This window comes from Papio anubis, chromosome 15, assembly GCF_008728515.1.
Source record: "Papio anubis isolate 15944 chromosome 15, Panubis1.0, whole genome shotgun sequence".
Lineage (NCBI taxonomy): Eukaryota > Metazoa > Chordata > Mammalia > Primates > Cercopithecidae > Papio > Papio anubis.
Genome location: NC_044990.1, coordinates 73,508,732 through 73,521,828, shown reverse-complemented (window position 1 = coordinate 73,521,828; position 13,097 = coordinate 73,508,732). Strand labels below are relative to the sequence as shown.

At 39.2% G+C, this 13,097-nt stretch overlaps 1 protein-coding gene across 7 annotated transcripts in view; it reads left to right on the top strand.

Annotated features, from left to right (window-relative positions):
* Positions 1-13,097, top strand: part of ABCC4 (ATP binding cassette subfamily C member 4) — a 291,475-nt gene that overhangs the window by 272,271 nt on the left and 6,107 nt on the right. For all 7 annotated transcript variants that reach the window (XM_031655600.1, XM_009192090.4, XM_009192089.4 and 4 more), the window contains one exon: positions 3,084-3,218. In XM_031655600.1, coding sequence (XP_031511460.1) covers positions 3,084-3,218 — 135 coding nt within the window. The remainder of the gene's footprint in view (positions 1-3,083; positions 3,219-13,097) is intronic.

Below are 13,097 nucleotides of genomic sequence, written 5' to 3'. Positions count from 1 at the left end.
TCTTCTTTTTCTGTGAGCATATGCCAGGCACACAGTAAAAAACTGAGTCCTGGGTGTAATAGGACTCCAATTGCAGTGGAAAGTGAATAGGTGAATTTTTTATGCTTCCAGGCATATTTTTCTTAAAATATGCAAAGTTATTATCCAAATAAAAAGGTGTCTTAAAAAATTGACTGTTTACAGTTCTCATTGCCCATATTTTACTTCTGAAAACAAAGAAACTGAAAGTAAATAAAAATGTACCTCTGGGAACTCACATGAAGAGGGAAGAAGACAGGTTTACACCTGGGTTCAAATTCCAGCTCTGCCATCTCCTAATTTGTGCGGCCTAGGCTAAGTTGTTTAACTTATTTGCACTTCCATCTATATCTCTGGCTGTCAGCATCTTGATAGACTGTTTCTTGCTCATCTTTAAATCACCCATTCCTAAAACAGTACTTTGGAAATAGACATTCACTCAATATTGCATGAATGGATGGAAGGAAAGAAATTACCTTATCCATTCTATTTTGGGAGTTTGCAGTGATGATTGTAAAAGCAGAGCATGTTCAACCCATTTTATTTTCCTTTTCCAGTTCAAAAACTGATATTTTAGTTATGGGGTGCTTTCATTGATTTTTATGGTAGCCATACTCTTTGTTAGGTCATATTTATATGCCAAAGATGCCATGTCTCAAATCTTGCGAATTCATCTGTAGCTATGATAATCCAGTTCATTATAAGATACTACATTTTGGGGATTATTTTGGGTTTTTTTGGGTTTTTTTTCTTTTTCTTTTTTTTTTTTTTGAGACAGAACCTCACTCTGTCGCCCAGGCTGGAGTGCAGTAGCACATCTCAGCTCACTGCATCCTCCACCTCCTGGGTTCAAGTGATTCTCATGCTTCAGCCTCCTGAGTAGCTGGGACTACAGTTGCACACCACCATGCCCAGCTAATTTTTGTATTTTTAGTAAAGATGGTTTTGAACTCCTGGCCTCAAGTGATCTGCCTGCCTTGGCCTCCCAAAGTGCTCAGATTATAGGTGGGAGCCACTGCACCTGGCCTATATTTTGTTTTAATGAATATCAAAAAAGTATTAAAGAGGTCGGTTTTATTTTATATTTTTAAAGTGTGAAACCTTATAGAAGTTAAAATTTTAAGTTCTAATAAATTATTAAGGTCGTGGTTCTATCACCCCCAAACTCAAAAACTCTCCTAACAAATAAAATGCCATTGCTAAGTTGTTGATATTTATAAGGCTTAAAGTATTTTGACCAAAATGATCTTTGTCATTTTTATTATTAATCTAATAATAATAATGCTTTTTCCTGGCTCTGCCTTTTTAGATTCTGGTCAGTTTTGAGAACTCCTGGTCTCAGTGGCATTCATGTGTTTTCAGACAATGAGAGGGAATCTGGAAAGATTTACTAGTCACTCAAATGTGAATAAATTTAGTAGGAATTTGGACAAGGACCAAATAGTAGTAGGACTTTCTTTCCATTAAACATTATGTAGAGTCTTTACAGAGAACTCACTCGCTATCAACTCTGTGGGAATAATTTTTAAAAGTTTACTTGTTGCTTTTGCAGACTAAAACTTCATCATTTTAGAAAGTAATTTGATTCACTTATCTATTTAGTCTTTAGTGTTAGAGAGACCTGTATTTTTAAATTGCAGATTTTTTCCTTCATCATCAGGAGGAGTGGTTATGCTCTGTAATGCTATGCTTAAGGAAAATTACACATTTGGGGTATCTAAATTGGCATGCCAAATTATAGGACATTTTAATTATTATGTGGATGTGACAGATTCAATTATTCTCGAACTCTTTTGAGAAAGCTGCCCTTAGCAGTGATTCACAGTAGTAAACAAAAGATTAACAGGAAAATGCCCTTTATGAGGCTTAATAAATGTGTCCGATTAAATACCATGGGACAGAATTAACTGCAATGTCTACATGTAGAAAAACATCCTGTGTCCTGCTTGGAGGTTCAGCATATTCTCTTAAGATAAATTTACTCTAAATGTGGCCTAAATGAAGAACTAAGTGCCACTTAACATCAGAACTGTTTTCTTAGGTATGTCATTTGGGCCAATTGTTCAGACTCTTTCTTCCCTCTGAAACCATTAACCAAAGCCACTAATAAGTAGAAATGCAGAGTTAAGAGCCCCTTCCTTCAATTTCCAGTGGACATATTAACGAGCAATAAAGCAGCTAAAAGGCAAGCAGCTAAAGAAAGAGAAAGAAGCAAAGAAAGGTGATTGGGAAAACAGATATTCCGCCCTCAGCAATGCAGATTGGGCTGCCTCATGTGTCATGTGGGCTGTGATCACAGGAATTTGGAGCTCAATTTCTTAATCGCTTCTTTAGTCTTATCCAAAGAGAAAAGTGGATTTCTAGAGATTTCTTCTGTGCAGAGAGCAATTATGCTAAAGCTGCTTAGGTAACAGCTTTTTTGGCCAGCCTTTCTCTCTCGGAATAATAAAGTACACCCAGAGCCGATTTCAGAATGCACCTTAACCTCACCGTCCAGAGTTTAGCCCCTCTTAGCAGCTGACATGTTCTAGAACCTTAAAGAAATTCCAGAAGCATTTACTTCTTTTCCAAATATTGCTTAGAGTCTATGAAACTGGCTCAGCAATTAATTTACTGTCGGGTCTGTCCCATCTGTTTTTTATGACATTACCCTACCTTTTAGATAAACTGAATTTGACTTTCTTAAATCAAGAAGTTTCCCAACTCTGATCATATGTATAAATACCCTTCAATGCTGAGAGTCTGAGAGTTAAAAGCACTAAGTAATGATAAGAACCCAAAATGCCTTTGGCAGAATATAAAATGCCACAGGACTGCTGAGTGCCCAGAATAATAGTCTAGAACTTTCATTTTCTTCCTTTCCTATAACATTATAGTAATAAAAGGTCAGGTTAGGCCTTTCTTTGCTTGGTAAAACAGGGTAATCAAACCATTTAAACACCATCCAGGCCTACCACCCAAACAGATTCTCTCCCTCTCCTGCCCCTTTCGGAAATATTGTCTCTGTTATAATATGTTACTGCAAAACATCGTGTTTCAATGGGTTTCTTTCTGCTGATTAACAGGTTTTAGATTCAGGAAGACTGAAAGAATATGATGAGCCATATGTTTTGCTACAAAATAAAGAGAGCCTATTTTACAAGATGGTGCAACAACTGGGCAAGGCAGAAGCCGCGGCCCTCACTGAAACAGCAAAACAGGTGAGCGTGCTCCAGGGAGTTGTAATTAAAGTTTGTCTCAGCAGCTCCTTCCGCACAATTTGGCACCGTGGGTATGGTAACAAGCACTGTGTACCCTTTTCAATTATAAGCCTGCAGAGACAAAGCTTCACGACTGGGCCTTAATGGCACGTCCCGGGTTGAAGTCAGGTCTGCAAAGAGTCGGCAGAAGCGGGTAGGGGTTGGGGGGTCAAGTGTGTGCACATACGTGTGCGTGCCGTGTGCCCAAGCAGAAAGGTGTTAGACCAGACTTTTTACACATGTAGACTCTATGGGTTCAGATTCTCATAGAAAAAGGCATAGAGCACATAGTACTTATGTTCTGCAGACCCACTGCATTTCATTCTTACTGATAGGCAAATGCTGTTGAGGTACATACAGGAGATTTAAGAGTTTGAGCAAAAAGTGTGGGCTATTGTTTATTGTTGTAGAATGATCTACCTAGAAAATGTTCTACTTAGATCTACCTAGATTGCTTTTGGTTTCTAGTTTCTGTTTTATATATATATATATATATATATATATATATATATATATATATATATATATATGTATTTTTTTTTTTTTTGAGGCGGAGTCTCGCTCTGTCAACCCCGCTGGAGTGCAGTGGCACGATCTCGGCTCACTGCAAGCTCCGCCTCCCGGGTTCACACCATTCTCCTGCCTCAGCCTCCCGAGTAGCTGGGACTACAGGCGCCCGCCACCACGCCGGGCTAATTTTTTATATTTTTTAATAGAGACGGGATTTCACCGTGTTAGCCAGGATGGTCTCGATCTCCTGACCTTGTGATCTGCTCGCCTCGGCCTCCCAAAGTGCTGGGATTACAGGCGTGAGCCACCGCGCCCGGCCAAGTTTCTGTTTTATTATTTGTAAAGAAAATTCCTACATAATACTCTCACTGTTGCCCTGGGTTTCCCCCTCATTCTTCATTGTTTAGAGTTAGGCCCATATAGCCCATACGCTTCCTCTACCTTCTATAAAATGCAATTGCCAGGCCGGGTGTGGTGGTTCATGCCTGTAATCCCAGCACTTTGGGAGGCCGAGGCAGGCAGATCACCTGAGGTCGGGAGTTTGAGACCAGCCTGACCAACATGGAGAAATCCCGTCTCTACTGAAAATACAAAAATTAGCCAGGAGTGGTAGCGAATGCCTGTAACCCCAGCTACTCAGGAGGCTGAGGCAGAAAAATCGTTTGAACCCGGAAGGCGGAGGTTGTGGTGAGCCAAGATCACACCACTGCACTCCAGCCTGGGCAATAAGAGCGAAACTCTGTCTCCAAAAAAAAAAAAAAAAACAGATGTTATTGCCATCAGGACAAATCAAGAATTTATGATATGTTGCAGTTATAGCCTGAATAATCCTTGAAGTATGTTTATAAGGCATTAAAGACACGCAGGCTACATGATCTCTTTCCAACAATGGTGATGTGGAAGTATCTCATTCTACAGATGTGATAACCGCAGTTTGATTTAAGGGACTTAGCCAGATGTCACGTGGTCACCTGTAATTCTTTCTTAAAATTCTGTGAGGTAAGAGTTGTATTGATGGAGGGAGGGAAGGAACATCCGATGTTCTTGGCTTAGGGTGGAATGAGACTTCTAGCAGTACATGGTGAGGCTCCGATCAAAACTGTTCATCTGTAGGCATTATAATATGGGTGTGATTTTCCTTCTTCATTGTTTTCTATATTTTTCAGGTTTTCAATACTGTAGGTAGAATAAAGTTGCTTGTTTGTATGTAATATTTTAAATATCTATTACAAACAACAGAATAAGAAAATAGGGGCCAACATGGTGAAACCACATGTCTACTAAAAATAAAAAAATCAGCTGGGTGTAGTGGCGCACGCCTGTAATCCCAGCTACTTGGGAGGCTGAGGCAGGAGAATCACTTGAACCCGGGAGGTGGAGGTTACAGTGAGCCAAGATCGTGCCACTACACTCCAGCTTGGGTGACAGAGAGAGACACCATCTCCAAAAAAAAAAAAAGTCCAGTCATGGTGTCTCACACCTGTAACCCCAGCACTTTGTTTGGGAAGCCAAGGTGGGTGGATCACAAGGTCAAGAGATAAAGGCCATCCTGGCCTACATGGTGAACCCCATCTCTACTAAAAATACAAAAATTAGCTGGGCCTGGTGGTGTGCGTCTGTAGTCCCAGCTACTCAGGAGGCTGAGGCAGGAGAACTGCTTGAACCTGGGAGGCGGAGGTTGCAGTGAGCCGAGATCGTGCCACTGCACTCCAGCCTGGCAACAGAGCAAAACTCCGTTTCAAAGAAAAAAAAGAAAGAAAGAAAAAGAAAATATGTTCCCATATCTAACAGTATTTCTGTATTAAAGATTTATCCAAGTAAAACCTAGGTTGCCTTCAGTTCCTATTTCATCTCATTCTCCATAGAAGTGAGGAACTGTCCTTTCCACTGTCTGTAGGACATTTCTTTGAATCCTGCATTCATCCTCAAAATGGTTCTGTAAATGCCTTTGTGTGCACAGTATTACGCTGGGCACTAACAAATACGTTAAACATGCCCCTAGTCATTGATAATATAAACCAAAGAATAGAGCAGAGCAGAGATTTGATTGATGTACTGAGCCCTGATGGTGATGATGATGATGATGATGAGATGTGGCAGACAGGCACTGTGCACTTCTCATTATGCCTGTTCAAGAGGCTGAGACATAGAGAGAGAAAGAAATTGCCCACGATCTCGTAGCTAGCAGAATTATAGGCAGAGTCCAGATTCAAGCCTGGCTTTAGGGTCGACAAAACTGTGTTCTGAATTTTCGTAAGAATCACATTGGGGGAATCAATGTGATTCACATTGGGGGAATCACACAAGGGGGAAGCTGTACTTGGAGCCCTGTATTTCTTTTATACCTGAAATTTACAGAATACTTTTATCTTCTAGAGTGTCTCCCAGCCAAAGGTTCCCTCATAAAACCCGATAAATCATTTGGGATTCCCTGTATAATCTAGTCACAAAAGAGCCAGGAACCTCAAAACCCCTTTTTGTTCTTTGGTACCTTAGGCATTTCACATCAAAGAGATGTGTCCCTATCTATATATCAAAATACCCATTTAAAAAATATGTTATGTATTATCAAGACATGGAGTAATAAGAAATAGGTCATAGAATTTTAGCATGTTCCAACTAACATAAGATAATACAGTTCACCTTTGTTTTACAGATGAGGAACCTAAGGCCCCAAGAAGTAAGTGGGCCCAGACTAATTTATAGCAGAGACAGAATTAGGAATCTTTTTTTAAATCAATGTTTAATGCAAGCATAACATACATGTAGAAAGGGACATTGGTCATAGAATTTGAAATCTCGATTACTGGTCCAGTAATCTTCCATCTAATTCAACAATATTAATGATAACTTACATTCGTGTAGTTTTTATAATTTATTTTACATTGTTTACATAGTTCTTGCATGTATGATTCTACTTAATCCTCACAGCAGTCTGTAAGTCCTACTGTATTGACGAGGATGTTGGGTCATGAGTCCTCATGTGGACACAGAGCTGGTCTGTGGAGAACAGAAGGCAGAAGGCTGATGTTCCTGTTCTGTGTCAAGCCTGAAAATGCTGCTCCTTGTCTCATTTGGTATCCAAGATGCAGCTAGTCGCCCAAATTCACACAGTGGCAGAAATTTCCTTCCTGGATTTTAGTCCTGCCTAACCGCTGGCTCAGGTCACCTCTACAGAAAAACATAAGGAAATACACAGCTTGATTCTCATCCAAGTTGAATATCTTCTTGACATTTCTGCATACACTTGGTCCTCTTAGGAGAACAAGCTGTCAGAGTGTCAGCCTTTTAAATGTGCAAGCATCAAATATCAATGCATCATTCACAACTGTAACACCATGAGGATTAGTCTAAATCAACAAGCTTTTCGCTCTCACAGATTAGAATTCATTTGTTGGAAAGAAAACTCAACATCTGGGAAAAGGTACTTCCAAGTCACGTATTCTTGACCACGTAGCTGCTTTCCTGAAAATGCTGGTGCAAGCAAAGCTGAGTCTCTGTTTTGACTGACCTTTGCAGATGACTCAGGAAGTATTTTAATATTTTAAATTAAATTAAAATTACATTTTAAATTACGATTACATAATTACATTTCAGGGTGCTGAAGGGTGCACTGGTTTGCTCAGGCTGCCATAGCAAAGTAGTACAGACTAGGTGGCTTAACCCACAGCAGTTTATGTTCTTATACTTCTGTGCTAGATTCAAAGAAATGTCCTACAGACAGTGGAAAGGACAGTTCCTCACTTCTATGGAGAATTAGATGAAATAGGAACTGAAGGCAACCTAGGTTTTATTTGGATAAATCTTTAATACAGAAATACAGAAATACCGTTAGATATAGGAACATATTTTTTTTTCTTTCTTTCTTTTTTTTTTTTTTTTGAGATGGAGTTTTGCTCTGTTGCCAGGCTGGAGTGCAGTGGCACGATCTCGGCTCACTGCAACCTCCGCCTGCAGATGGCTGTGTGTTCACGGGGTCTTTTCTCTGTGTATGCCTGTGTCCTAATCACCTCTTTCTGTAAGGACACCAGTCACATTGGATCAGGGCCCACCCTAAAGACCTCATTTTAACTTAATTACACCTTTAAAGACTTTCTCCAAATACAGTTACATTCTGATGTACTTGGGGGTTAGGACTTCAACATAGGAATTTAGGGGGATGCAAATCAGCTCATAACACAGGGTGAATGTCAATCATTGTCTTCCCTGATGAAGCAGACCGAATTTGAGGTTCCCAGTGAGTAACAGAGGTACCATTTTATCCACCTATGAAATCCCCAGATAAACTCAAAAGTTATGAAATCCTGGCCAGGCATGGTGGTTCACACCTGTAATCGCAGCACTTTGGGAAGTTGAGGCAGGTATATCACTTGAAGTCAGGAGTTCAAGACTAGCCTGGTCAACATGGTGAAATGCCGTCTCTACTAAAAATTAAAAAATTAGCCAGGCATGGTGGTGCACGCTTGTAATCCCAGCTACTCGGGAGGCTGAGGCTGGAGAATCACTTGAACCCAGGAGATGGAGGTTGCAGTGAGCCTAGATCACACCACTGCACTCTAGCCTGGGCGACAGAGCGAGACTCCATCTCAGAAAAAAATATGGATGGATGGATGGATGGATGGATGGATGGATGGATGGATGGATGGATGGATAGATAGATAGATACATAGATACATAGATAGATATGAAATCCTGACATCCTGGATCTTGGGAGCCTGGGGCCTGTTTGAATAGGTAGAGGAGATGCTTAGCAGTCAATGGCCTTACAGAAGCCACCCAAGGCCTGTGAGCCTCAAAGGCCTCACCTGTCATGCCAGGATTGCAGTACTGCTCTGGTTTCTTCACTGTTAACATGTATTAAATGAGATAGTGTATGTTTAAGTGATTCAAAGAATATAAGACATTTTACAAATATAAGCAAATTCTGGCTATTGATGATAAAAGCTCAGTAATTTTTTAAGACTATAGACTGAACTCTTAACTCCCAGTAATAGCAAAAGAAGTATCCAAAGTTTTGTAGCTTTATAGACTAAATAATTACAAATTATTTTTAAGAATCAGCTTACCAAGTGATATATGCTCATGTTACAAAATTCAAAGCATTGATAGTTTTGCAAAAAACTTTAATAAGTAAAAAGTAAGTCACTCTGCCACTCCTGCCCTTCATCAGGCAGTTCCTCTGCCAGGTTTCAGCCCTGGCACCATCTTCTCCAGTTTTGTTGATGTATTCTGTGCATAAACAAGCACATGTGCATATATAGCTTTTCTGGGTTTTGAGCACAAATGATAGCTATTTTTTATGTTTTTTTCACTTAATATTATATTCCATATTATATCAATACATATAGTTACCTCATTTTATTATATATGTATATTTTTTATTAGCGGTGTGTGTGTATGTGTGTATGCATATATACACATGTATATATATATATATTTAAAGCAGTTTCACTCCTGTTGCCCAGGCTGGAGTGTAATGGTGCAATCTCAACTCACTGCCATCTCCATCTCCTGGGTTCAAGTGATTCTCCTGCCTCAGCCTCCCAATTAGCTGGGATTACAGGCACCCACCACCATGCCCAGCTAATTTTTTTTGTATTTTTAGTAGAGACGGGTTTTTACCATGTTGGCCAGGCTGGTCTTGAACTCCTGACCTCAGGTGATCCACCCGCCTTGGCCTCCCAAAGTGCTGGGATTACAGGGGTGAGCCACCGTGCCCTGCCAGTTACCTCATTTTTTAAATGGCTACCTAGTATTTATACTTTTTCCACTCTGTACTTTTCACTGTTCCCAATTAACTTCCAATTAAGTTAGCTATTGTTTTTTTCCTGGTGAATGACTTATCAGATTTATTTACTAGTTTATATTCTGTTTTCCAGTTGATCAGTTCCTGCTTTTATCTTTACTGCCTTCGTTTTTTGGTTTTTCTTGTTGCTTCTTCTTGAATGCATTTGTATTCGTTCTTTTTTCCTTAGTATTTTAACGCTGTGAATTTCCGTATTCTATAGGTTTTGATATGTAGTACTTTCATTCATAGTTTATTCTTTATTTATATATTCTGCAATTTTGGATTTTAATTTTCTCTGCCCCAGAAATTATTGAAGAGGGAAGTTTTTAAAACTTTTTGGTGGTCGGGATTTGTTTTTTCTGTTCATTTTTTTTGTTTTACTCATCAGTTTCATTTTCATTGTATGTCATCGATACCCTTTCTATCCATTTCGAATTTTCTTTGTGTCCTAGTTTTTCGGATGTTCTTTGGGCATTGAAAAGATGATGTTATCTGTTTAAGGTATAGAGTTTAATAAGGTTTAATTAGTTCTACTTTGTTAATTACATTCTTATTAATCCTTATTTGTATTGGTCTATTTTCTGTGACTTGGATCTAGAGGTGAATTAGTTTCATACTGTACATATTTCTCTCTGTATTACCTGTTGTTTTTGTTTTGGTAATTTTGATGCTATGGTTTTCAGTCCACAGATGTTCATAACTTAGGTTTCCACTATGAGTTATATTTCCTGCCATTTTAACATGCCTGTCTTTGATTCATGTAATGGTTTTGGTCCTAAATCCACGCTGGTTCAAAACTAGATTGGGTCGCATGCTTTTACTTTTCTTTGTCTGGTATACATGGAATTGTCTTTGAATAGCCAAAAGTGTGTCTCCTGTAGATGACGTGGTTAGGTTTTACGCTGAGATTTAATCTTAGCCTTTGTTTTTAATAGATGATTTAGTACATTTACATTTGTTGAGATTATAAGTATGTTTTGTCTTAGTTCTGTCATGTTATGCTTTCAGTTTTTTTGTATTCATTTTTACCTTTTAATTTGTAGTAGATTATTTTTGCTTCTTTGAATATTGTTTTGTATGTGTTCCTTTTGTTTCCTCTAACTGCTGTTTCTTTATTGACTCCCCATTATAAGCAATGACAATTGTTTATATTCTCTCTCCATCCTACCCACCAAATTTTAGCTTAGTTTTTCTTCTATTTGCCTTCAAGCCTCAAATATACTTAAGCCTCTGTTTTTTGACTTTTCTTTAACTGATACTTTCTCTATCTTTCAGTTAGCTAAAGTTTATCCTTCAGTACTTTTTAAACTTCAGGCTATAACCCATTAGTGGTGCTGTGAAATCAATTTGGTCCATCATGACTAGCGTGTTTTAAGATGTAAAATAGAATAGAATGGAATAGAAGAAAAATAACAATGTATCTTTCATAGTAGTGGTAGTATTTTTTGAAATGCTTTTCAGTATAGATACAGATATAGATAGTGGATGTGTACCAAGTCCCCGTGTACAGTGAAATGTGCCACCCATCACTGTGGGTGGCAGTTTAAGAAAAAAAAAGTTGCAAAACAATGCTCTATACCATCTTAAAGGGAAAGTTTCCTTGGAACTTAGAATCCCTGACTTATTGCATGTGTGAAATCTTTGTTCCTCTCTGATTTAAATGTGGTGGTTATACCATGGCACACATTTACCTAGGTGACAAACCTGCATGTTCTGCACATGTATCCTGGAATTTAACATAAAAATAAAAATTTTCAAAAAGTGGTAGTTATAAAATTACGGGGTCACACCTTCTTTCATTTAGTATGTTGCAACCTTTGCTCTAAGGTCTTCTCGTGTTGTCTATTCATATGGAGACGTCTATGACCACGTTTGACATAACTCGGCCTTTTTTCTTTCTTTTTTTCTTTTAATTATACTTTAAGTTCTAGGGTACATGTGCACAACGTGCAGGTTTGTTACATATGTATACTTGTGCCATGTTGGTGTGCTACACCCATCAACTCGTCAGCACCCATCAACTCGTCATTTACATCAGGTATCACTCCCAATGCCATCCCTCCCCCTTTTTTCTTTTTTGAGACAGGGTCTTGCTCTGTCGTCCAGGCTGGAGTGCAGTGGCATAATCATAGCTCACTGGAGCCTTAACCTCCCTGGCTCAAGCAATGCTCCCTTCCCAGCCTCCCTTAAAGCTGGAACTAGAGGCACATGTCACCATGCCTGGCTAATGTTTTTTCTTCCCCCATAGAGACGAGGTCTCACTATGTTTCCCACGCTGGTCTTGAACTCCTGGGTTCAAGCCATCCTTCCACCTTGACCTCCCAAAGTGCTGGGATTACAGATGTGTGCCACTATGCCCAGCCAGATCTTTTTTCTTGTATGCTAAAAGGTCATTGGTTTTCCTGGGACATTATTGTGTAGTCTTTCAGACTTTTGATTCAAGTTTACTTTTGTTTCTGGAAGTTTACTTGAATTATCCTTGCATTTTTTTTTTATTAGATTATATTCTCTTCTTTACAAATATCTATCGTGTATACGTTTTCTGTCCCTTGTCTATTTTGTAAAGCTATTTTCTCCTTAATCCTTTTTAGTGCTTTATTAACTTTTAGTTATTTTGTTTATTTGCTCAATCCTATCCTGTCTCATACTGTTTTTTCACCATTGGCTAATCTTCGTGCTGCCTTCAGTAGAAATGTCATTTATTTTTTATTTTTCCTTTTTTGAGACAGAGTCTCCCTCTATTGTGCAAGTTGGAGTGCAGTGGCATGCTCTCGGCTCACTGTACCCTCCAACTCCTGGTTCAAGCAATTCTCATGCTTCAGCCTCCCAAGTAGCTGGGATTACAGGTGTGTGCCACCACAACCAGCTGATTCTTATAGTTTTAGTAGATACAAGTTTTCGTTAGGTTGGCCAGGCTGGCCTCAAACTCCTGGCCTCAAGTGATCCTCCCACCTCAGCCTCCCCAAGTGCTGGGATTACAGGTGTGAGCCACTGCACCTGGCCCATTTCTTTGATATTTTCACTTTTCTCTTCCATTTCACTTTTGACCACTGTCAACTCATATTTCAGCATCTTCTGTTGCTCTGGCATGTTTTCCTGTATTTTTGTATCTCTGTTATGCACAGCCTGATCATTCTGCTGCATTTTCTTTGAATATATTATATTCATAAAGTTTATGTGCTCAACATTTGTCCTGTGTTTATCTTATTTCATTTCTTATTTGTATATTTTCCAGGCCCTGTACTACTCTTAAAATTATAATAATAATGATTATTATTCCTACTTCTCACCTGTAAATAAAATGAACTCTTCCTAGACCAGATAGTTGCAGGATAGTTATGGCTAGGGCCTTGTTTCTGGCTAAAGGAAGCTTGCGCTTAATGCAGAAGTACCCTTTATGACCCAGAGAGTCGTGTGTGTCTATGTAGAGGTGGGGGGCTGGTGTGTGTGTGTGTGTGTGCGTTGACCATGAGGAAGCATGCGCATGATGGCTGGCCGTCCAATACGCGTTAATCGGGCGATGCGGATGCCAGGCACGCGCG